We start from the raw sequence: 26,975 nt of genomic DNA, 5'->3' as shown, positions 1-26,975 counted from the left end.
ATTTTTACATATTTTCGCTGTATGCTTCGGATCATTATCTTGTTGAAAAATAAAGGATGGACCGATGAGTCGTGTACCAGACGGAAACACATTATATTGTAAAATTTTTTTGTACTTCTCCTATACCAAAATTCCATCTACTTTTTTTAAATCACCGACTTTTGAATTTCCGAAGCATCCCCATACCATAACTGACCCACCGCCGTGCTTCACCGATGGAATTAGACAACTTTCCAAATATTTTTCGTTGTTTGGCCTTCGAATATACGTCCGACGTTTAGAACCAAAAACTTCGAATTTAGATTCGTCATTCCATAACACACGTTTCCAGTCACTTAAATTCCAAAGCCGATATTTTTTAGCCCATTCCAATCTCTCCTTTTTGTTTACTTTTGTTAATAATGGTTTTTTCTTTGCAATTCGGCCGTGTAAACCTTTTTCAACAAGTCTTCTTTTAACAGTAGATACACTTATTGGTGTGTCAAGATGTTCATTAACTTGAGCCGTGATTTCTGGAGCTGTGAGACGTCAGTTTCGAATACTCAAAAGCGGTATGTAGTCATCTTCTTTTGCTGTAGTTTTTCTTTTCTTTTTCTTTGGTTTTGTAGCGATGTTTTGTTCAGTCAAAAACTTCTTTATGTTGTAATCTACAGTACCTTTAGCGATTTGCAGTTCATTTGCTATTTTTCGTCTACTGTATCCAGTTTTATACAAAATAATTATTTGCAAACGAATTAGCTCTGTCAAGTGCTTGGCCATGGTTATCGATCGATCGAGATCCGTAGACAACTAAGTAAATCATCGATTAAACATGTAACTCTCCTTGAACCATGGTCACGAAAAATTTTTGTAAACACAAGACACTGTTTCGCATATACATAGCAGTGTATTGCGGCGCAGAAATCCCGCAAAACTTATAGTCTTTACTTTTATATCAAGGTATATATATGCGTGCATTCATTGTATACAAACTACTATTATCATAGGTACGATACCATTATAAAGTAGATTGTATACCGATTGTAAAAAATATCCATTATTTATTTTAATCAATACTACGTATACAAGTCGTATAACTTATTATATAATATTTCACTAAAAGTTTAATAAATAATTGTAAATAAAAATCTTTTTCCTGGTAAAAAAAAAAAATTTTTTTTTTAAATTTGAATATTTTACGTTGAATTCGTATTCCTTGAGTAAAAACGCATAATTTTTGCTCTTATGATTTTTTTAGTTTGACTCATAGTTTTTGAGTTATGAGCTGTTGAAAAAATATGATTTTTTTTACATAAAATTAAAAAATTGCCTAAAAAATAAATGAACCGAAATTTTGCATAGCGCATTTTAAAGAGGAATACCATAGCTTTAACCTCCATTTTGTTTTTTTTTTAATCCAATTATTTTTAATAAAGTTATGCCAATTTGAAAATGGACGAAAAAAATTAAAAATTTTTTTTTTCATTTGTTTATAAAAAATTAATTAAACATTATTTTTTTAAATATTTTCATCATATATTGAAGGGCTTGGTACAAACTTCAAAACGTACTTTGAATTTTTTAGATCGGTTGATTCCTTATAGAGGTAGAAAACTTCAAAGTTTGACAGATTTTTGATGGGGTGGCCAAATTTATGTGAGCGGCAGTGTATTTATTACTGTTATATATATAAAAATAAATACATAAAATTTATGCTAAATTTCAATATGTTACAATCATAAAAAAGTAAAAGAAGAAATCAAATGAAGATATATGATTGAAATGAAAAAAATTTGAATCGAACGGGAGTTGAACCCGCGGTAGGGAAAACGAAAGCATAAGGCGTGCGCCTTAGCTATATCGGCTACTGGCACATTAAGTATTTTAGTCATGAAAGTTACATATGTTTATAAAGGAGCATAGGGTTTTAAGATTAAATACTTGTGCTTAGCCAATAGTAAATTGCTTCATTATTCCGGCATTGATCTGATATCAACATAATTATCGATAATTTTACTTAAGCTAAGCGTAAACTCAAGCGGGGCTCGAAAGTCTAAAATGCTTCCGAGCGAGCGAGTAAGCACACACCGTTTCTCTGCCCCTTTTAGTCAGCTGTAGCCAGACGCATGTTCCCTTCACTCGAAAGACGCACGTTTGTATACCCTTTCTATAGCTGAGAGGGGAACGTGCGTCCAGTTCGACGCTTGGCCGATACGGGGCGCTCGAACCAGTCGCCCAGACCTGGCACGCTCTAAAGCATTGCGGTTAGCAATCTCTCAACTAATCTCGTTATTCAGTGTTCCGTGGCTGTTGTGTGTGCAAAGGTGTCGTATCGTCATTTTGGTGCGTTATGTCTCGTCCGTTTCTGTGTATTTGGTGTCATCTATGTGTGTCCCGTAGCTATTACAGCCACGCATCGTTACCTCTTGTCTGTTTTTGTGTATCTGGCGTCGTTAGTGTGTGTCCTGTTGTTATTGTAGCCACACATATATAAACATTGATTATTGCAGCCGTAAATAAAAAATTGTTTTTACCTCCTTGGGCAGATCTTTGCAATTTCGGTACTACAAACCGCAGTTCGTCTTTCTGAGATAACTCAAACTTTGCTGTCATCTTCATTGTGGTGCACCGTAGAAACGTACATATTAATATTGCATGCATATGTGTGTATCTTCGTACGAAAATCTAATTGAGAGTACGGGTTGAGTATGCACTACATCGCATGAGAATAGTGTGGGTTGAGCATGCGCTGTATCGCATGTGAATTGAATGTAGTACGAACCATTAGCTAACGTCGTATTCAATTTGATTCTTCTTTAATTTTCTCCCTTTTGTATTTATAATAAAAATGGGTTTTTTGTGCCTCCCGATTTTTTCCCATTAATTTGGTTTGTCAAATATTTCATTTCCTCTCTTTAATTTATTTAACATCTTTAAGTTCGTTTAGTACATTAAATCTAATAATTTCATTTCAGTATCAATGCCATCTAGAGCATGATAGCTACTCAAATTATTTCACTATATAATATTTGAAAAATATGTGAAACTTATAATACCTATAAAAACAAGGGAATACAACCCTTCTTATCGAAAATTATACATAAATACTTGTTTTCGAATAACAAATAATATGTACTTTGTTTCACTTATAAATTCGAAATAGTTTCCAAGAAATATAAAAAAATCGTTTTTGGAAGTGAACTTTAGAGGTGGTATTTACCTCTTAAATCCCCGAATTAGCAAGAACGAAAAGAAACGGGTAAAATATTTCTCGAATTACTACGTATCAAAAAATGAAGAAAATCGGTGAGGTACACTTAAGGTAAATTCTTTGTAAATCGTTAGTGTTGGTAACATTTTTTCGACAATTTCTAATTTTTACAAAAGCATTAGCAAGTGGAACTAAATATAATATGAATATGTCAAGAGTTTTCCCCTGTTGCCGGAGAATACGACAAATTCTTTAGAAATTAGGACCCGGAAGGCCAAGTTGCTTCACGGGGGACGCGAAAGGCAACGTTTCGACGCGCGCAGAAAGGAACAGGCAGAAATGGTCAACACAATTATCACTTAAAAATTCATTTAATACATATATTTATCTATACAGTCTAACAATTCCAATCAGTAATTCGACGTAACAACAATTGCGCTCTCGCACCACCGCAGCCGCGAGTTCCTGCGAAAAATCGCATGGAACCCGGCTGGGGCGACGGTTACGAGCTATTCTCTACGTTTCTCCATAGGCTCTCGAGCGAAATAACCGCTGAGCCTCCCTATCCTCCGCAATTTGCCGGCGACGCGATCTTACGAGACAGAGAGAAAAATTAGATCAACCATGAGGGAAAACTGCTCGATGTTCTTCGTGTTGTACAGATGCTAACGGCTCGTTCAAAGATCTTCCCAGCTTCTCTCTTGAAAACGACAGGTCTCGTGGCAAATACCTGTACCGCGTTGCACACGCGTCGCAGAATAAGATCTCGCTCACGCTTTGACAAAGGCCACAGGAAAAATCTCACAATCAGACGGCACGGACAAAGCGTGCTACACTCACTCGCTGTTGCCGTCTACTGCCGGGCATCAGGCGCCTCCCACCAAAAACCCTTGAGTAGCGGGCAATCGGCGAATCCTCACGCGTGCCAACCCTGCTGGCGTCCAAATCATAACCTTTGTTCTCTTTCTCTCTCTCTCTCTCTCTCTCTCTCTCTCTCTCTCTCTCTCTCTCTCTCTCGCCACCGAGAAGGGAGAGACGTTGACGGAGCCAACGGCGCGAGCCGTGGCTCTCATCACAAATAATTCATGAAAAATTAATTATATTTCTTGATCATCAAAGCTTGATGATATCAATTTTCAACTCGATTACCAAAAGACACACCATAACTAAGGGCATATTAAAGAGAGATATATGAAAATCATTTTTCCAAATCGGATAGGAATAAAGAAAAAAAGATGCAAGAAATTGTATACTAAAAGTAAAGAATAGCCACAATACATCGGGAAATATGTTATACGTAAACGGAGGTAAATAGAAGAAACGGGTACAAAAGATTTAAAAAAGCATATAGAAACCGAAATATTTACAAGAAAATTACTATGAGACCTTGTTTGGAATGAATGAGGAATATCTTGTTAAATCTTCAGCCTTCTAGGAGTTGCTAGAAAAACGTTATAAAGGGTAGAATTTCGTTAAAAACGCCATTTTTCACTTTGTGGATCTCTTTTGATCAACTACATTTCTATATCAATTTTTATTCTTTTTTAACGTTCATAATTTTAATTTCTTTATTTAAAAACAATAGAGAAAATGAGTTTCTAACATATGAAAAACTTTGGAAATTGACGATTCTTGTATTAGAAACATGAGCGAAAATTGGATTAAATATACTTTACGTTAGTATCTGTATAGCAGCTTCTTGACTATACAGATTAAATAAAAAATACACTAATACGAGTAGAAAGAACGTAAAAATAAAGAAAATGAGCTTTTGCACGATATTATATCATCAAAATTTATAGTTTAACGATAGATAAAAAATGGCCATTTTTTGTTCGATTTTCGAATTTTGAAAAATTTTAGGAGCCCCAATCTAGTTGGAAAAATCTGATAAAATTCAAGGAGTCAGATTTCAACAAACAAAATCTAAAAAAATTGACGTCAAAATCGGTTACCTAGATTTGAAAAATATATAGTTTATAAATATAGTTTATTTCAAAAACTATAGAATGGCCTAGAATATATATCGTATATATATATATATATATATATATACATGGCATTCTTTGCCATATCGGTCAACTTTCCTGTCCAACCTACTTATGAAGTCGCCTGAGATCTCAATTTAAAGCTATGCGTATGTAGTTTTTATTTAACCGGTCTTTTTAAAAATCTAAGATGGCGACTCCAATATAGCGACTCAAACCTTGGAATGTTATTGATAATTTTAAAAAAATGATGATAATTCACTCAATTTTTATATTAAATTATTTTTGAGCTCCGAAATAGATTCATTATTAAATTTTCCGTTGAAATACGGGATCCCATCCGAAATTACATTATACTTTTGAAGGTTATTTAAGTGAGACGACTTTTCAGGTTAAGATGATTTTTGACAAATACATGATTCAGATGACTTGTAAAATGAATGTTGGACCAAGTTTGATGGATAAGTCATCAACGCGAACGTTTGATGACTTATCCAGGGATAGCTCAAACTTAGAATCAGAATGATACCATGTGGGAGTGACGGCGAAAACGAGTAGCAATCTATTAGAAATCTTAAGTATTTGCTATGATAGAGAGTTTATGAAAAGACTCCAGACAGTAGCTATTTGTTTGCTCAAAATATATAACATCTTCGACAATACCTCTGAGGCAGCTCGTCTAACAAATACAAGCTATATTCCAACTAAGGCCAGCCGCCTTGCGCCCAGATTTAGGTAAGCGAATACAACTGTATCAACAAATCATTGTTTTCGAAATAAGTTGTTAGCTTTTTTAGATAAATGTTTCGAAAAAGTGCAAGTAATTATGTGAGGTCTTGTCTCTTTCTCTCTCTCTCTTTCTCTGCGTTTTTGCGATATATGGGTACGAAAGTCTCTTCCAAAGGAACCACTCCAATTCGACCTAACCAACTTTAATGATTTTTAGATATTTTGTAATACTCGAAAAAATATTTTACACATGTTTTTTTTTATCGGCTGATATCCACTTTTAAGGGGTGAAATCTACCCCTGACAACATCAATATATCTCTGCATCTAATGAATATTTTTAAATAAAATTAATGCCTAAACATTTCTTCTAAGTAGGTGCTTCTACTGATATAATTTTATTTAAAAATATTCATTACATGCAGAGATATATTAAAAAAACCATTTTTCAGGGTGGTTTTCAGGGGTGAATTTCACCCCTTGAATCCTTTAAAAGTAGATGTTAGCCAATAAAAAGAAACATGTGTCGAATATTTTTTCGAGTATTTTTTTGTAAAGTGATTTGTTTTGAATAAAAAGGATAACATTTTAACATATTCTACTTTATAAAATCCCTAATAGCATGAATCTATAATTTTTATTTTTATTATATAAATTAAATACTTCATACGTCATATCGCCGTATCCAACAGTTGTCATTGTAACAACTGCCCACCAAAAAGCATCTGGAATTGACTTAAAAAAAGAATTTTCCGATCCAGCTTCTGCAAAATAAACTGCAGATGAGAAGAGAACAACGCCTGTAACATAATTAAGAAAAAAATCAAAATATATAATTAACAATAAAGTTCGTTGAGCTATAAGTAAATATCAACAAATATATAAATAACCATCAATCACAAAATATGTAGAAGATAATTTCAATTTAGAAATATTTTTCAATAACATTACAATATTACGTTAATTTAATCAATTGAGATAAATCCTTTATATCATTTTAGGCAGCAACATTTAAAGTGTAATACGTGTAAATAATATGGTCCGAATCAAACATTGTACAGATTCGTCTGTTTGCAACAGGTATATGATTGGTATATGCTATTTAATACAAAGTTTGAATTTGCAAGCTTCAGGCATAAGTTGTTATATTAAGTATTGTCAATTGAGTCCACAACATTATGACTATCATGCGCGAACTAGAGCTGATTCTTGAGGAGCGAAAAGAGAGAGACGATCCAGTTCACCAAATCATCAGCCAACAAAACAAATCAAAGATTCCTGCAGTAATCCGCGGCACACACCGAAATCACACCAAATTTCTCTATGTTGCTACCAATGGTAACTTTCCGAGCTGAATTTTTACGTAAAACTCATCTCTTCTACCAACGGTGACACCCCGAGCCGAATCTTCACATACAATAACCTCCCGTTCACATCTTTCACTCTCTTATATATTCCCTCTCCTCCTTTCTCGCGCGCCTCTTATATATTCCCTCTCCTCCTCTCTCGCTAATCCGCCACCTCAAATCAGATAAACCGGACATTAGTAATGCGCTAACGCAATCACATCAATGTCCGTTTTAACGACAATGCACCTAGATAGGGAAAGGCCAGGGAAGACAGAGAAAACGCTACTCAGTGGTTTTCCTCGTCATATAGTTCCTAACGCAATGTACAGTAAAACGGTAATTTTGAATTTTTCCAAAAGATTTTCAATTCCCGATTTATATCTCAACGTTATAATTAATAAAAATGAAAATTGCTTTCAATAAAATTAACAGTTGAAATTTTCATCCTTCATATTAAATATCTTTTTTGCCAATGGACGTTATTTTACGCCTTTTACTTGAGAAAGAGCTTTTACTTTGACTGCTGTCGTTGCCTACTATAGTTTTATTTTACAATTTTACAAGTTTTATCTTATAAGGTGATGCTATACTAAATCATTGTTGGCAAATATAGAAAGAAAACACCTCTTTTCATGTTCTGTTAATATTTTTTAACTTTACCATTAATTTTTTCAACTTTATATTTATCATTAATGCTGAAATGACAAAAAATGAAGCATTCTATTTTTTCGTAATAAAATTCAGCATTAATGATAAAGAATATACTACAAAACTCAGTAACATATGTAATCCTATTACAAGCCTACTACAGATTAAGAATCGGGCACTAGGTGTGACCGAATCATAATTATAAGAGAAGTTGACTACATGTATTTCTTACGACTATAGTTTTCTTCGACTGCTATTTTGTAAGTTATTGTTTGTTAATTTATATTGATATGGTTTAGTTTGTACTTCGTACTGTTTTTTCATTCAGTATTTTTATAATAAAGTTCTGAAGAAATTAACATATCTGTTCACGAAATGTTAAAAAAATGTTTTTTTTTCCTTATTTGCATATATCGATCAGGCAAGCCGTGAAATAAGGTTGAAATAGAATATTTTGATATTGTTTTGTTCTAGCTTTATTTTAACCTACATTTTATATCTAATTCGTATATTAAATCTGGTAAAGTACGAGGCTTGTTCAATAAATCCTTAGTAGATATAAAAAAATTTTTTTTAAATAGATTTTTTTATTTTTCAAAGATATATTCATAACTTCGTTTTAGTTCTATAAATTTTTTCAAGAGTTTTTCCAAAATTTTCAGGTTGTTCAGAAAAAAACTATTTTGAAAGCTCCTTAAAATAGCCATTTGTTTTTGCGATGACCTTATAATTCGACATAAGACGTCGTTCACCAAGCCATTTTTTAAAGTTTGAAATAAGAAAAAGTTACCGTGGGCTAAATTTAGTGAGAATAGTAGATGTTATAATAATTTAAACCTTGTTCTATAATTTTGATCATCGAAACTACGTAGATGTGAATATATGCATTGTCTTGATGAAAGAGAACCTTTGTCTTTTTCAAATGAGAGTGTTTCTTCTTGATTTTTTCGCTCAACAGATGCAACAACGATGCATAATACTTTCCTTTTATTGTTTTTCCTTTTTCCAAGTAATTAATGCAGATGATGCCGCGTACATCCCAATCGAATGTGGCCATTACCTTTTTCGAAGCTCGTTTACATTTAAAAATTTACTGTTTCGACTATTTCTTTGTTTCTGAAGTATAGTAGTGTATCTACAGTTACGTGCATCAGTTTTCGGTCAAACTATACTGAATTTATAAAAAATTTCCTGGCCGTAGTTGTCCTCCGAGGTCCGGTGTTCATCGACGACAGGACGGCTGAATCAGCGCAAATTCGTCGTGTTGGCTAAGAAGCGCGAAAGTCGGTAATTCGAAGGCAACTATCGGCGTGAGAAGGTAGGGTGTTCGAATAAAGTAGCGGGATGTAAATATATTAGAACGTTTACAAAAATTTTTAGTTGTAAATAATTAACAAAGGTGGTCGGACGGAGGGAGAGAGCGCGCTGAGCGAACGAGTAGAGAGAGACAGAGAGAGAGAGAGATCAAATTATCAAGCCGGTACTTACAAAACAGATGCCTAAATACTATGTTCATTGACGGTTTCTGTGAATGTCTGCGTTGACGCACGCACACAATGGATGAATCGCCACATGTACCACATAGCTCTAGCTCTTCGGCAGAAGCAGTCCCTCGTGCACCGGCAGTCTTATCTTCTGCATCACCAACCGCAGCTCACGTGTCCAGTCTGTCCGAAGAATCAGGCAACGTCGCAACCTGCTCCCCTCATGGAGACGCCCACAAAGAGAGAGCTCGTGCTCGATCGGACACCAAACGTCTCCCACATAACTTCAAAGGCGAAGAAAAAGGGCAGAACGATAAAGCTGAGGTTCCGTAGAAAAAAAAGTCGATCGGACTTCATCCGCTCACTGGCGTGTCGAAACAGCTACTACTCGCGCTGCGGGCTCAACTTCGTTATTCCGTCTCAGCAAGCCAATCAGTGCGCGCGATCACTCGCTAAGGCGCGATCATATCTGTCTCTCTCTCCGCGCCCTGCTGGCGCGCACGGATGTGTCCCTGCGTATTCGCATCTCTCTCTTACTTCACTTACCTTGTATCAGAACAGGAATACAGCTACGTATGTAAATATACAATGAATAAATATAAATACAATAAATTCGTGAATATATAGGATAGGTTCGGAGAAATAGGTTACATTTCCTTAACGCTACTAGGGAGAGAGAGACATAATGAGTCAGGAGTTTTACTCATTATACTAATAACGAAAGATTTTCATTTTTAATAGACTGAAAAAAAATTACAATAAAAAAAATGAAAAAACTTTTTTTTTTAAAATGGAATTTTAATAGTAGATACTTATTTTTCTTAAAAAAACAAACATTTTTTCTCTAAGTTTCTTCTACGGTGTACACATTCGAAGGTAGACGAACTTGAAAAAAAGTGATTTAAAAAATGAAATCAACGTAACTTTAGATCGGCACGATAAAAAAGAATTTTGTTCCACTCATTTTAAAGAGGAGGAAAATACGTATTACTTCCATTTTATTTTTTAAAAATCTGCAGACTCCTTCAAAAGCTAGAAAGTGTTTTTTGCAGTATGAAAAAAATAAAAATATATGATCCAGTTTTTTTAGTATAAAAAATGCTATTTTCAATCGTTTAAAAAAAACTAGCGAAATATGAAAGGTATTGCTTTATCCTTTAAAATGAGCTTCCACGGGTTCACCTACAACTATTTCTGAGCGAGCTACAAAACTTTGAATTTTTGATAACTTCAGTATAGGCTGGCCAAAAACTTATGCACGTAACTGTATGTTTTATCAAAAGGTTGTATCCACACAGCAAGTCCTCAGAATTACGATGGAAAAGCACCAAAAAAACTTTAGAGTCGACTATTCGATTGCGTTTATTCTCCACTGTAAGTAAACGTGGTATCCATCTTGCTGAAATTTTTTGCACACCTAGTTTTTTATGTGAAATTGTACTTTGTGATATGCTTGTGGTCTCAATTATTTCACGCATTTTGTTTCATCGATCACTTAAAGTCACATCGTGGATTTTGTCAATCGTTTCGGGAATAGTCACGTTCACAGGGTGACCCAAACGATGTTAATTTTTGGTAGATGTACGGCCATACTTATGCTCATTTACAAAACTGTAAATAGTTGCAAACGCAGGGATGGATATAATTTAATACATTTAATTCAACTTCATTTGATTCAGCTTTGATTTCGTTCACTATTATATATATATATATATATATTGCAACGATTACCGAAAATCGTTAGACTCGCGAGAGGTAAATGAGCGGCTAAACGAGAGGAGCCGCGTTCGGTTCGCGAGAGAGAGAGAGCGCGTAGGGGCAATGACCGGGAGGGGAGGCTCCGACCGGCAGTATGACTGTGCCACTCAGTCTATCAGCGTCGCGCTAACCTCCATTCTTCCTAGTTTTTCGTGCGTTTTTCCTGGTGACATTACGAACGTTGGTGCAGAGTGCTGAGTGCAGCAGCAGCAGCGAGGGTAGCAGCAGTAAGTGCAGCAGCAGCAGCAGCAGCAACAGTAGTAGCAGTGACAACAGCCACAACAACAGCAGTAACAGTATTTGAGGCGGTGCAGCGAGCAGCGAAGCGGCGTTCCAACGATTTGCTAGTCGGATACGATTGGCCACCGTATCCTCATCGTTCTTGCGGTAGGTGCACCTTTTCCCCTTTTTACCGTTATATTTAGCGTGCGATCCCGCGCAGCGAGCGCGAAGAATTTGTTTGTTGCGCGCGAGCGATTAGTTCGCGGCATCCGTGGTCTTCTCTCTCTCTCATATTCAGCGTGTATTGTCATTCACGCGAGCGTGCGTAAGACTCTCGGCAGATTCCCCGTGTCATTGATTTTATTGAATAAATCAATCATTATCTTTATTTAAACGAGTTTCAGTTATTGTGTCTTTCCTTTGTCCGGAGGTCGCGTCAGTGTTTGTTTACGGTCGATTCGAATTCGCCGGTAACGTAGCACGAAGCACGTGAATCGTTAGGCGGGAATCCTCAACTTAGGTTCCTGCGGCGGCCGCACGAGCGCTACTAGCAAGGGGCGACAGCGCCGCCAAGCGGCGAGTTGGGGGAACCCAACTCGGAATAGTGAAGAGACTCTGCGCAGGCGCACTCCAAGGCAAGGTAGGTTGTTGTGCTTCGAGCACAGAGATAACAAGGCTTCGTCTAGTCGTAATAAAGGCACTTTCAAGAGATTATCGACTAAACGGCAGCCTGTTACATGGCGCCCAACTAGAATTAGGACTCACACACGAGGGAATTTGCACGAAAAGAGAGAGCGACGCGCGCGAGAGAGAGACGTTTACGCGCGTGCGTAATAAGGTGCGAGCGGGTAAAATAACGCGTGGCTCGTTCGGTACGTGCTCTGCGGTAGGGGACAGACGCCTCTCCGACCCAATAACACCTGCTTTTCTGAGCCGAGAGCACACTAACCCCAGGGGTCGAAGAGACGTCCGGAGTCGCTCTAACTCGAATAAAAGAGGTGACAAATAGTATTTTGGTTAACTTTTTGCTTTCTAAGTGTTTACATACACGTTAAAGTAATTAAGTGGGGGTTAATCACCGAGCGACAGTATCAGCAGAGCGCGCAATTGGGGTGTGTGTAGGGTTAGATTTACTAACCCGGTGGAGCTAGCAAACAGTTAGCCTCCACCTATAGGCAGGTAGTTGCGAAGTGGAAGTTCGTACTTCCTTAGAGTACGCGATACCTGCACACACCCACAAGCCACGCGTATAGTTGCCTTGCAATTAAAGGCGTAATTGGGTAGTTGGCGATAAAAATTGCAACACCCCGCTCGCGCCTTGGGCGATAGGAGGCGGTAATGGTCGACTAGGGAAAATTAACCTCAACCGTCACCTACGCCCCAGCATAAGCGATATGGAGGATACCGCCGACGCGATAACCCGGTGGGCCTCGGAACTGCCGTCGACACAGCTGGACAGATACCTGACGCAACTGGAGTTGCGTACAGACGGTCCTAAGCTGATGCAGGCAGTTCGATTAGCGTATTGGTTGCTGGGCGAATATATCGACCTAGACTTCCAAGGAGCGGCGTTGGATAGGGAGGCGACACAACGCAGGCGAAGGAGCCGAGAGAGGTGGCTGGAGTCCAGGCGACAAGAATTAGAAGCAGCTGATGCTGAGGATCTTGTCGCCCACCCACTCATGCTGCTATACAGGGATGAGGTGGTAGAGGCGAACCTGACGCGGACTCTCGCGGTCTACGACAACTTAGAAGAGGAGAGTCAGAGCGAGACGGGGGAGCGAGAGCCCGCAGAGGAAGGGGGGACCGGCGAGGTCAAGGGGCCCACGGAGGGGGTCAGTAGTGAGCACAAGGGCTCCACCGGATCGCCGGATAGGCGAAGAGCTCGTCGTTTCGAGAACGCGGAGCTACAACCTCAAGAAGAAGAGGAAGAGCGGTGCGTGACCGAACGACTAAAGGAAGAGATCGAGCGCAACCGGGTCGGGATAAACCGCATATTAGAGATGCTGGAAAGACACGACCAGGTATGCGCACGGTGGAGCGACCAGGTGACCGCTCTACAGGTGGAGGTCCAGCAGTTAAGGAACAGGGACCCCACCAATCGACGAACGGTCATACCAGAGCGGCCCCGGAGGACCGTGGACTTCCAGTCCACGTATACGTGCCACTACGACCCAAGGGTACCAGGAAGTACCCCGGAACCCCAGCGACCGACCCCTGGCGAACCTTGAGAGGCTCCCCAAAGGCAGGTACCTTCAAGGATGGAACAGCCACCAAGAAGAGGACCAAGAGACGCCGACATGGATGAAGGGCAGGCGATCCCGGAAGGATCCGCCTGGTACGACGCCAATGCGGCGTCGGGGTACTACGCGACTCGGGACGCGGGTAGGATAGTCCGAGGATGGAAGCTGCGATACTCTGGCACGGCTTCAGAGTGCGTAGACACCTTTTTGTCAAGACTGGAGGATCTACGCGCGGGCTCAGGGCTAACGGACGGCGAAATCTTGTGCTCGGTATCAGAGCTCCTCGAAGGCGTTGCGAGGACCTGGTACGAGCTTAACAAGTTCAAGTGGAGGAATTACGCCGACTTCGTGGCAGGCGCTCGACGATGGTTTGGGTCAAGTGAGTTGCAGCAACAAAGATTGCTGCAAGAGGCCCAAGCCCGATACCAGGAGAAAGGAGAGCTGATGCGAGAATATGCCTGCCACCTCCTCTTAATGTTAGCCCAGCTACGCCCGCCGTTACCAGAAGCGGCGGTTAGATTTGCTGTATGCAAATCTCCTACCCGCCATCCGGATGCAGCTGCGGAGGAATGCGTTCTCCAACGTGGACGAATTCCACGCCCGGGCGACTGAGATCGAGACCGCCTTGCGGGACGACGAGCGCCCGAGGACCAGGCTGGAGCCAACGTCCACGTTGTACCCCGAGCACATGGGGGTGTCAGCTAAGGCACCACCGCTCCGGGCAGGACCCCGAACGGCGGCCATGTCCAACAAGCCTCGGGGTAGGGAACAGCTGCAACCCGAGTCGCCGGTTAAACCCCCGGCCAGGAAACCCGAGGACCGGCCCACAATCGCCGCAACGCAGGCGACAGACCGCTTTGAGGATCTGTCGTTGCAAATTGCGACCCTGCGACGAGATATGAACCGGTACTTTAAGGAGAGGAAGGCTAGCTCTCCCAGGCGGCCGAGGGGTCGGCTGCAAGAAAAGGGGAGGAATAAAACCCCCCCAGGGTCTCCTGGCCAGCGACGAGAGGGTTAGCGGAGGAAAATAGACTACTCCCAACCGATTAAGTGCTCGTCTTGTGGCAAACTAGGCTTTACCAGAAGGTACTGCCCGGACTGCAACAAGGGAAACGGGCAGGGAAGCGGAGGACGGAGGTCCCCTCCGCGTCCCCAGTAAAGGTGACCTCTCGTCGCGGGTCACTGGAACGGGGCAGGGGCCCGCCAGCGACCCCAGGGTTCAGGAAGGTCTCACTAGGGATATCGGACCCTACGAGACCTGGCAGTGCGGTGGCGTTGGAAGCGACAGCGACCGAACAGATGCCTGATCTGGGTAACCGGGCATTTTGTATCCTCGAAGGGTACGGAGGCCGGATTCAGGTGGTGGAGCAGGGGTTTGAATGGGTCGGAGAGGAGACCATCAAACCCAAAAGCTCCAGGAGACCACCTGACACTCCAGGGGATACGCCGGCAACCCAGACACCTGCGGATGAGAGCACGTCGATGCGAGTAGCGGCTGCCCAAGGCAAGAAGAGCCGTGAAAGCCTCCCGTCCACAGAGGGGAGAGAGACGGCGAGAGCTCCCCGCAGGTATAGACCCGAGGATGAGACCAGATGGTGGCTTCAGGTGGGGATAGGTGCCTACAAGTTAAGGGCACTCTACGACACCGGGGCCTCATCGACGGTAATGGGTCAACTCGGGCTTAGGTTGGCATCAGACATGGGGCTGGGCCTGGACGTCACGCGAGCGGGAGAAGCGAAGCTCGCCGACGGTCGCCCATGTCCCATCTTGGGTCATGTGATTTTCCCCTTCACGGTAGGGGGAATCACAAAAGACGTAAGGGTCGCTATAACGCCACTGCTGTCTGATGACTGCTACGTCGGCGCGAATTTCGTAAGGGAATTCAGCGCCAACCTGAACCCTGACACGGACCAGCTGTACTTGGCGAAAGCCAAAGTGGCGGTACCGTTGGAAGTGGCAAGCGTCACTGGTACGTCGTGCCTCGCACCCGTAGGCCTGGTAGAAGCCACGGAAGCACAGCGTCAAGAAGTGGCTAGCCTCGTCGACGGATTAATTCCAGACGGAGGCGAGTGTTTAGGCTGTGCTGTGGGGGTCGAGCATGAAATAGACATCGGAGACGCTCGACCCTGTAAACAGAAATACTACCCGGTCTCCGACAGGATGCGAGACGAAATGCACGCGCTGGTCAAGGCCATGCTGGACAACGACGTCATTGAACCAGCAACCAGCGGGTGGTCAAGTCCAGTGGTGATGGTTAAGAAGGCAGATGGCAAATATCGTTTCTGCGTAAATTACCAGAAGGTAAACGCAGTAACCAAGCCGGACGCCTATCCATTACCCTTCATGAGTGACGACCTGCGAAGGATCAGGGATGCGAAGTTCATCTCGACACTGGACTTGAGTAGCGCGTACCACCAGATACCTCTTATAAAGGAGTCGCGCCCCATTACAGCGTTCACAGTCTGGGGCATTTTCAGTTCAAGAGAATGCCCTTCGGACTGTCTTACGCCGGCGCGACCTTCCAGAGGTTGATGGACAGAGTGATTGGCCCGGATTTAGATCCTTTTGCTTTTGCTTACCTCGACGACGTGATTATTATCTCGCCGTCTTTTGAGGAGCATAAGCGACACCTGGGATTGGTTTTACAACGAATCCTGGGTGCGGGCCTCACTGTGAATAAGACCAAAAGCCACTTCTGTAAGTCGGAAGTCAAGTACCTGGGGGTCCTAGTGAACCGTGAAGGGGTAAGGCCAGATCCAGAGAAGATCAAGCCAATCATGGAGTACCCAGTACCACGGACGATCAGACAGGTGAAGCGATTCATGGGGATGATGTCGTGGTATCGTCGCTTTATACCCGACTTCGCAACCATCGCTGAGCCGATACACCGCCTGACGAAGAAGAGTATCCCGTTTGCGTGGCAGCAGGAACAGGAGCAGGCTTTCGAACGGTTACGAGACGCAATGGTCTCGGCACCGATCTTGCAGTCGCCAGATCCCAGCGCGCAGTTCGTGTTACAAACGGACGCGAGCGATAGTGGGATAGGCGCGGTATTGACGCAAGAAATCGATGGACAGGAGCGCGTAATTGAGTACGCCAGTCGCTCCTTAAACAGTGCGGAGAGAAACTATACAGTCTCCGAACGAGAGTGCCTGGCAGTAGTATGGGCTATCGGGAAGTTCCGGCCTTATGTTGAGGGGCACCACTTCAAAGTCATCACCGATCATAGTTGCCTTAAGTGGCTCCACAGTATGAGGAATCCTACAGGGAGGCTAGCGCGTTGGGCGTTAGCACTACAAGGGCATGTGTTCGATATCGAGTATCGAAAGGGAGACCTCAACGTGGTACCAGACGCTTTATCTAGGGCCTATGAGGAGGGGTTGGTAGAAGTGGGTGCCATGACTCATCAGCCGGAAACTGCCGATGCCTGGTACCTTCAAAAGTATAGAGAAGTATGCCAGGATCCACATTCTCAACCTACCTGGAAGGTGGTCGGAGGGAGATTGTATCACTACAATCCGACTGAGGAGAGCGAAGGGTCCATCGACAACGAGGAAGCCTGGAAACTAGTGGTTCCTGCCGAGAAAAGGCATCAGGTACTCGAGGAGGTACACGATGCGCCAGCAGCGGGACACCAGGGGAGAGAACGGACATTCTCCCGGGCTAGGCACCTGTATTTCTGGCCGAAGATGTACGATCAGGTCAGAGAGTACGTGAGGAGTTGCCCGGTATGTCAGCAATGCAAGGCGGAACAAAGGCCGCCTTGCGGGCTGATGGGTCGTCGAGAGGTCTCGCGATCCTGGCAGGTGGTGGCCAGTGACATTACTGGCCCTTTCCCAAAGAGCTCGAGAGGGTTCGAATATATTTTGGTCTTTTTAGACCTGTTCACTCTGTGGGTGGAGTGTGTACCCGTGCGTAAGGCCAATGGAAGGACCATTGTACGGGAATTGCACGAGAGGGTGGTAACCAGGTTTGGGGCGCCAGAGATATTTCTTTCGGACAACGGGACCGAATTTAAGAATCAAGAGGTCGATGCCTACCTGTTGAGGAACGGCATCCGGCGCGCCCTTACCCCAGTTTACCACCCACAGGCAAACCCCACAGAGCGAGTGAACAAAACCCTCAAGGCCATGCTCATATCGTACGCGGAGCGGGACCATAAGAGCTGGGATGAGCACCTGCCAGAGTTCAACTTTGCGTTGAACTCGGCAACTCACAGCGCGACAGGTTACAGCCCGGCCATGCTGGTCTTTGGTAGACAGCCCACTCCTCCCTCGACCTTTAGGAGGGCCCAGGATCAGTTGGCTCGGGAAGCTTCCGAGGGCCAAGAACTGACCGAATGGGGTGAGCACATGCGCCAGTTACCCAATTTATGGGAACGCGCTGGCTCTAAGTCCAGGGAGGAGGCGGACCGTCAGGCGGTCTACTACAACCGGAGGAGACGTCAGGCCGACTTTAGGGTTGGGGACTGGGTGTGGAAGCGGAACCGCATCTTGTCTTCCGCAGCTCAGGGCGTTTCGGCGAAGTTGGCGCCGAAATATGCTGGTCCATACGTAATTCAGGAGGTATGTGGGACTAATACCTACCGCCTGGGTAACCAGCAGGAAGAATTGCCCGAGCTGATCCACGCCAAGGACCTCAAGCCCTATTTCGGTCCATTCTCGGATCAGGACAACGAGGAACCAGGAGGCGGGGACTCAACACCGTTGGAGGAAGAGGAGGGCGTAGGCGATCCGCCAGCGAAGGTCGAGGAATCCAGCGAGGATCCGATATGCGAGCGCGTCGCGATTGCAGCCCCCGCGAACGAGTGTGAGAAACCCGCGGCGGCTCCAAAGGTACCGATCGAGGCGCCGGTTAAGCGAGGCCGGGGTAGGCCGCGCAAAAACCCTGCGTGCGAATCTCAGGCACCAGGTGGGGACGACCTGGATGGCAATGCGGTAAGGGGAAGAGGCAGGCCACGTAGAACCGCTCAGCACGTGCGGAAGGTGGTCCTGCCAGCTACCCCCGCAAATGGGCCATGTTCACGAGGAAAGCGCAGGAGACCGGGACGTCCTCGTGAGCAATAGCGTCGAGCGTGACACTGCGACGGTTAGGTTGAGGGCTGAACCTGAGAAATCCCTTAACCCCACTTCTTCTCTTTTACAGATGGAGAGGAAGCTGGTCATAAGTGAAGAGGCCTTCGAGACGGCCACCCAAATGCTGCTCGACCTGAGACTGGGTCCGGACGCCGATCGGTTGATCGGGGACGTCCGTAGGTTTTTCCGGGCCCAGGTCGAGGTGGCCGCTCGCGAGGGCCGCTCGCGCCAACGGGTGGACGACTTCCTCCGGGAAGGAATGAGGGCTCAATCTTCTAAGCCCGTGACCCGGGAAGCGTCCACCCAGACCGACGGCCCGTCCGAAGAGGGCCGTCGGTCTCAGTCCACGACGGACCAGGGGGTGCAGACCCCAGAGCCGAACAAGCCGGCGACGGCTGACGGCTCCACGCAGTGCCCCAGGCCAAGGGAGGCCTGTGGCCAGGGGCAGTGGGTCTGCAACCACCCACGGGTCCCCCAGCAGGTAGGGCTTGAAAACTCCTGGAGGCACGTGAAGTTGGGCCTCCAGGAGCTAGAAAATGCGTGGGAATTCGTCGGGGAACTCCAGCGCCAGGTACACGCACACCTGGGGGAGTTCCTCGACTTCCGCGGCGCCCAAGAGATGCTGGGGGAGTGGACTCCGGTAGTCCGGCGGCAGAGGGCCTATGGTGAGGCCCTCCTGCGCATTGACCGGGGGCAGGAGTCTCCAGAGGCCGCGGGCCCGCCGGCGGTGTTACCACCGACGGCATCAACGAGTAGGGACGCGGCCAGGACTCCGGCCAAGTCCCCGACCAAGACTCAGGCCAAGAGAGTCTCGGGGGCCCCCGGCGCCGGACAGGAGTTCACGGTCCGCGTGGACGGGTCGGTTTCCGACCCTACCGTGGTGGTGCGTACCTTGGGAGGACGCACATCCGCCACGGTGGGCGGCGTTACGTTCATCGCCGCCCCGGTAGCCGCAGCCGCGCCGCCCCATCCACCAGCAGGGAGCCAGGGCCATGGGACGGAGCCCAGCCTCAGCAGAAGACCAGGCAAGGGCTGCTACATTTGCGGCCATCCCGGGATTACCACCACGTCCAAGTGCCCCAACAAGGCGGAGCACTGGCGCTACCCAAGACACAAGGCGCCAGGGGGCTTCGGCAGATGACGTGGGGGGGGGGGGGGGGGGTGGCCCGGGATGGGCAAATAAAGCGTGTGTTAATGAGGATGGATTGTGTTGATTTCTCTCCTTTCCCAATCCTGTCCTTAGGGTCGCGAGTCAGTGGGGTAGTTCGATCCGGTAGTTCGAAGCTAGGAGGGGGCTGCAACGATTACCGAAAATCGTTAGACTCGCGAGAGGTAAATGAGCGGTTAAACGAGAGGAGCCGCCTTCGGTTCGCGAGAGAGAGAGAGCGCGTAGGGGCAATGACCGGGAGGGGAGGCTCCGACCGGCAGTATGACTGTGCCACTCAGTCTATCAGCGTCGCGCTAACCTCCATTCTTCCTAGTATTTCGTGCGTTTTTCCTGGTGACATTACGAACGTTGGTGCAGAGTGCTGAGTGCAGCAGCAGCAGCGAGGGTAGCAGCAGTAAGTGCAGCAGCAGCAGCAGCAACAGTAGTAGCAGTGACAACAGCAACAACAACAGCAGTAACAGTATTTGAGGCGGTGCAGCGAGCAGCGAAGCGGCGTTCCAACGATTTGCTAGTCGGATACGGTTGGCCACCGTATCCTCATCGTTCTTGCGGTAGGTGCACCTTTTCCCCTTTTTACCGTTATATTTAGCGTGCGATCCCGCGCAGCGAGCGCGAAGAATTTGTTTGTTGCGCGCGAGCGATTAGTTCGCGGCATCCGTGGTCTTCTCTCTCTCTCATATTCAGCGTGTATTGTCATTCACGCGAGCGTGCGTAAGACTCTCGGCAGATTCCCCGTGTCATTGATTTTATTGAATAAATCAATCATTATCTTTATTTAAACGAGTTTCAGTTATTGTGTCTTTCCTTTGTCCGGAGGTCGCGTCAGTGTTTGTTTACGGTCGATTCGAATTCGCCGGTAACGTAGCACGAAGCACGTGAATCGTTAGGCGGGAATCCTCAACTTAGGTTCCTGCGGCGGCCGCACGAGCGCTACTAGCAAGGGGCGACAACGCCGCCAAGCGGCGAGTTGGGGGAACCCAACTCGGAATAGTGAAGAGACTCTGCGCAGGCGCACTCCAAGGCAAGGTAGGTTGCTGTGCTTCGAGCACAGAGATAACAAGGCTTCGTCTAGTCGTAATAAAGGCACTTTCAAGAGATTATCGACTAAACGGCAGCCTGATATATGGGACGATCCATGTCAACCGGATCACTGCTGTGTCCAAAATTTGATGTGACCAAAAAAATCGTGCAACGACTCATTTTAAAGCTTAGGATATCTACTTTCTGATGTTGTGTGCGCCTTTGCAAAATCCAACATGGCGACTCCAATATGGCGGCTACAAGAGACAAACTCGTAAACAAAAAATTGTATTTTTCAAATTTTTAGTAATAAATTTTAAAAAAATTAATATTTCATATTTTTTTATGAAAATCTGGCTCATTTCCTACAAAAAAGTAATAGAGACCATTTTCGCTAAAATGAAAAATAAAAAAGTTACAATTTTTTGAAAATTTTCAAAAATAAAAAACTTGCGATTTTTTTACTCAGAAGGAAATGACTTTGGAAAAAAATTTAAGGAACAAAATTGCTTGAAATTCATCAAAACACAAGTATGAATTTTTTCGAATTCCTTTGAGCGATTTTTTGCTTTTTGGATTTATCGGATGGTTTGAAAAATTAAAAAACTTCCCAAGATCTTTTACAAAAATTCAAAAAAATCGCTCAAAGGAATTCGAAAAAATTCACACTTGTGTTTTGATGAATTTCAAGCAATTTTGTTCCTTAAATTTTTTTCCAAAGTCATTTCCTTCTGAGTAAAAAAATCGCAAAGTTTTTTATTTTTGAAAATTTTCAAAAAATTGTAACTTTTTTATTTTTCATTTTAGCGAAAATGGTCTCTGTTACTTTTTTGTAGGAAATGAGCCAGATTTTCATAAAAAAATATGAAATATTAATTTTTTTAACATTTATTACTAAAACTTTGAAAAATACAATTTTTTGTTTACGAGTTTGTCTCTTGTAGCCGCCATATTGGAGTCGCCATATTGGATTTTGCAAAGGCGCACACAGCATCAGAAAGTAGATATCCTAAGCTTTAAAATGAGTCATTGCACGATTTTTTTGGTCACATCAAATTTTGGACACAGCAGTGATCCGGTTGACATGGATCGTCCCATATATATATATATTGTAACACGACAAAGTTACATACATCGCGAGCGCCGAGAGCCAACGCAAGTGTGAGGACACACACACACGAGTATACGGCACGACGAAAGAGAGAGAGAGAGAGAGACAGTACAGCGATTAGCCGACAATCACCGAAGTTAGCCGAAACACGATAGCGAAGACCTCCCGCGAACGCGCGAACGAACATCGAGGCTTTTCGTCTCGCTACGCTCGACGCGGTCACATCGATATCCGAGTATCGCGCTCGAGGCGACGACGTCTCACCACCTCCGTGATCCGACCAGCAGGCCTGCAGCCGCGTAGCAACGGAGCCCTTCGTCGACCAGCCGACGGCGCGAAGTAAAACCGTCTGATCCACGTGCGAGGGCGATCCGGAGGATAGCCTCCCGTCGACGAAGCTCGCAAGCTCGTAAATACGGTACGACTTATTCTCTCTCTCTCACGCGGTATCAATTGTATTGCGGCGCAGAGTTTCGGCGGAAACTCTTGATTGCATCTTTGCGAGAAGGTCGCACGTTATATAAGGGTAGTCGCTGACACACTAAATCTACCAACGTCTTACTATAACGTAGCTCTTTATTTGCGTTGCATACCCTTCACCTCTAATTCAATCGACGGGTTAAACCCCGACCGCCTCCGCGGGTCAGTCGACACCTGGTCGATTGACAATTATACTGACCTAGTCGGAGCATACCCGTCTATTATCGGTGGATCCTACGGGTGGATTCAAGGGCAAGTCCCACCACCGTTTTAATATATATATGGGTCATTCCAATAGATTTTTAACATTCGGCGGCGCACTCAAATCACGGATCTTAGCGGCGATTTTTTCTATGATAGTACATAAGAAAAGAAGCCTTTTCCCGACCGCAGAATTTTTTTTGAGGCTATATATATGTATGTATATTTTTTTTAAGGTCCGAAAAATGGCCTTTTTTGGCCTATTTTTGAAAATTCATAGCTACGTAAGTTTTCAACTTTTTTAGACGTGCCGGGGCTCGATGGATCCGTCCACTCCTGTACTTTTCAGAAAAAAATATTCCATAAGTGAATACATATATAGACACACCGTCACATCGATATAACCACGGGGTTATGGAGCCGATTTAATAGGCATCTTTGATGTATTGTAACTTTTTTAATTTTTGATATTTTCGAACAAGATTGACGGGATTTTCTTTGTCTTTTCAAGAGCTTTAATTTGAGCCCTCGCCCGTTCTCCTAGCTGCCCTAGAACCAGAGTTATGACGCTTCAAAGACGATGAGTTTTGCCAAAAATTGCGATTTTCAAAGTCGATTTAAAAAAAACTTATTTCTTTTTTTTTTAATTTTATTACAGTTTTCGATAGCTCATATAGTGTACTATAACCCCCTAAAATATTTTTGTGTGTATTTGCGTTCCCTTCCAAATATCGTACTTTAAAGATTGCCTAATTTCAATTTTTGGCAAAACTCATCGTCTTTGAAGCATCATAACTCTGGTTCTAGGGCAGCTAGAAGAACGGGCGGGAGCTCAAATTAAAGCTCTTGAAAAGGCAAAGAAAATCCCGTCAACTTCGTTCAAAAATATTAAAAATTAAAAAGTTACAGGACTCTAAACACAACCATAAAATTAGTGTTATGATCACTAGATACCTCAATGGGGCGATGTCTATATATATATATTTGGTTGCGGATTATTTTTTTCTGAAAAGTAGAAGAATAGACGAATCCAACGAGATGTTGCGCGTCAAAAAAGATTGAAAACTCGCGGAGTTATGATTTTTTGAAAATTCAATTACTTATGCGACTTTTATAAAAATGAGTATATGCAGAAATACATCAGATTATAGAGTACTACGTAAGAGGTAGTAGAAAAAGTAACATGAAATAATAAAGATTGTAAACTTATTTACTCACGATATTTACAATATTTATTTACAGACATATTTTTCTAAATGAAATTCATGTTATATTATTCCTGTAGGTGGGTATCTTATTATTTCTTGAAATATATTGTGTCTGATTCTTGAGATTCAGACATTAATTTAAACTCAGCATGGTATTCGACAATTGGTCTCAAAGAGTGATAACCCCTGGTGCCATCAACAGTTTTTGCTTCATCGAAGCGCTTTCTTAATTTTTTTTCTCTTTTCTCACATTCTACACTGGAAACCCACAAAAATCTATGAAAAAAAACATGAAACAATATTCGAAAATGCAAATAAATTTATGATACTAATAGCTCCAATTTACCTCGTTAATTTCATGTTTGCGTTTAGAAATTCATACATGCTCAAAGGAGTGAGAATTTGCTTTTCGGGAGGTAAGACAACTGATGCTTCTCTAACAGCGCGCTTAGCTACGGCTCCAATACCGTCACATGGTCCCTTACCGTGGCTTGTGGCAAAAAAGTTATAAGACTCAACTTTGAAGCCAAAGTCTTTCTCGTGGTTGCAAATGTTAGCAAAATTATTTCTGTAAATTAATTGTAAATGTTAATATTAGTTTCGTTTATGATATAAATTTTAAAATATTCCTATTCTCTGATAAATTTATTATTTTACTCAAAAGTGATAATAACTAAAATTATTTCATGCCGTTCGGACATTTAATATTTATAACTTTCTAAAGTCTTTTTTTTAACAAGTACACTACAATTACATTGATTGATTAAATTATTATATAAATATACGTACTTGTTTTTGTATTGCGTTGGAGCACCGTCTGTAAAATAGATGAGTTTATTGATCCATGGGAATCTTTTCCTAACATCTTCCAAAACCTTTTCTTGGAAAATATGAACAACATATGCATTATGCTTTAAATAATCACTAATTATGCAAAAACTGGTGTGTTCAATTTTTCCATTACTATCTCTGTAGTACAAAACAAAAGGGTGTACAGTTGCTTGCATATTATTGTAATAGAATTTCTGAGTAGAATCCTGAGCTATGAAAGTATAATTCTCAGCGAAATCCATCATAAGAATTGCAGTATCGTATTCTAAATTATTTTTTATATATTCACAATAATTTTTCTGACATTCGCTAATAAAATGATGTTTCGTCAAATTCCACAAGTCCAAAAGCAATTGATCATAGAATACTTTAGCATCTTCAGTAAACTGACGCAGTGTTACTCTGCTGCTATTTTGTGTAGTATCATCATTTTTTTTCTCAATATTTACAGCTGCCCAATTATAATACGTTACTGTACCACTTTTTTTTATTAATTTAAGATCATCTAAATAGTTTCTTATAGCTTCAGGTCCAGGACACTTAGGATAATTGTGCATCATACACTTTTCATTGTCCATGGAGCATACACTCAAACTCAACAAATGCCTATAATTTAGATTAGGAGAACATGCTCTGCATTTTAGTTTTGGATTTTGATGCTCTTCACAAACACAAACAGTATGTGTACCAGGATCGAGGGCTAATTTACAGTCCTTAGGTCTAAGACTTGCAAAAAAAGAAAATCCAGGTACTTTTTCAAGATCTGTCATATTAGCTTCAATCCACTGATCATACAATTCTCTTACACTGCCTAAAATAAGTTTAGTTTGCAACTTTTCCTTTTCATTGGTTATTCTATCCCTCACAGAGGTTTTTTCTTTAGTACCAGCACATATTCTGCTATTATCTCGGTAGAATTTTTGAATAGAAGCTACAAGATCCTCAGAATAGTGTACAAATTTTTTCCTTTCTAGATCTCCAAGCACACCTATATAAATTTCCAAATTAGTATACATTTATGGAATGCAAATCTTCTAAATATTAATAAATAAAACAAGGGATGGAAAAAAAGTACAGGGTAGTTTGACAATGACACATAAACATTAGGTCTCGATTATTACTGTTTTATTACAACTGTGGATATAAGTTGATCTTTTTATCTGGCAGGAGAGAATAGATTTTCATAATTTAAGGTTGACACATTGTTTTTTCTAATTGATATTGTCCAATAAAAAAGTAAAGATGGTTGTAAAACAGATGATCAGCTTTACACATTGTGAGAATGTGAACAAAGTTTGGTGAATTTATGATTTTAGTGTATGATACGCCTATTTTTTTTTTGTATTTGAGTGCTTGAGTAATTGTGTCTGTGATATTAAAGTATATCAGGCATAAAATATAATAAAATAATGTTGAAGCAAACATATCATTAAGAGTAGATTGTGATTATATTTCAAATCTAATAAAAGCATTTCATCTCACAATTCACTTTACATGCATATTTCTCAACTTATTGTTTTTGTGTGGTCAAAGTATGTTTTGCGTCAAGGATCAATTCTTGTTAAGGTGGGTTTCTGGTGAATTTTGAGGGAAAAATTAAATTTTTTTTTATTGTCGAAATGCATTCTGTATGTATTTTAGAATATAAAAAAGTAAACCTTTATATGGGAAAAAAATTTTTCCTCGCCGAATCGATAAATAATTAAAAATAAATTTTATCGCAAAATCATATTTTTTCGGTTTTTTAATAATAACGATCAAATGTTTGGGGCACGTTAGTTTTTACATTAATTAATTATAATATTTGCAAAATAAGCATTCTGTGATTCAGTCAAAACAATATTTTAATATGCTTATCTATGACCATATTTGTAAATTCTTATTCAGAAACGCAAATTCAAATATAAGACTATACGCTCGACCTGAAGTTGGCGCTAGTGACGACAGCGTCAACTTCAGACTGCTCAGATAGATAGTGTGTACAACTACTGCATTTACAGCTGTTTGATATAGTATTCAATATTTTGATTACATATCAAGTATATAAACTTGTGTATGTAGCTGTCAATAAGAATATATCATACAATTTTTTCAATAAAAAGCTAGAAAAAGGAGTTTATCGTCAATGGAAAATTGGTCTGCAATTTAATTTAGATAAGTTGGCTATTTATAAGTTTTATTTTTTTCCCAAGAACCAAGTCCTTTGTGGATATTTTTGTTTTGTATAGGGAGGTGAATACAAAATAAATACTGCAACTGGAAGAGCTAAGA

General features: G+C 42.4%; 1 protein-coding gene across 4 annotated transcripts in view; it reads right to left on the bottom strand.

The window, feature by feature from the left end:
* Nucleotides 1-26,975, bottom strand: part of LOC131664074 (potassium voltage-gated channel protein Shaker) — a 1,178,399-nt gene that overhangs the window by 254,313 nt on the left and 897,111 nt on the right. For 2 of the 4 annotated variants that reach the window (XR_009301906.1, XR_009301907.1), the window contains exon 6: nt 6,570-6,706. Coding sequence is in view for 2 of the 4 variants with exons in the window: in XM_058934949.1 (XP_058790932.1) it covers nt 6,577-6,706 (130 nt within the window). In the remaining 2 variants the exon portion in view is untranslated. The remainder of the gene's footprint in view (nt 1-6,569; nt 6,707-26,975) is intronic. The other 2 variants (XM_058934949.1, XM_058934943.1) reach the window with 1 other exon arrangement.

The sequence above is a fragment of the Phymastichus coffea genome, unplaced genomic scaffold (genome assembly GCF_024137745.1).
Source record: "Phymastichus coffea isolate CEN01 unplaced genomic scaffold, Cenicafe_Pcof_1.1 PCOF00003, whole genome shotgun sequence".
In the NCBI taxonomy this organism is placed as follows: Eukaryota; Metazoa; Arthropoda; class Insecta; order Hymenoptera; family Eulophidae; genus Phymastichus; species Phymastichus coffea.
Note: the sequence above shows the minus strand (reverse complement) of the source record. Positions and strands in the feature narration are given on the sequence as shown.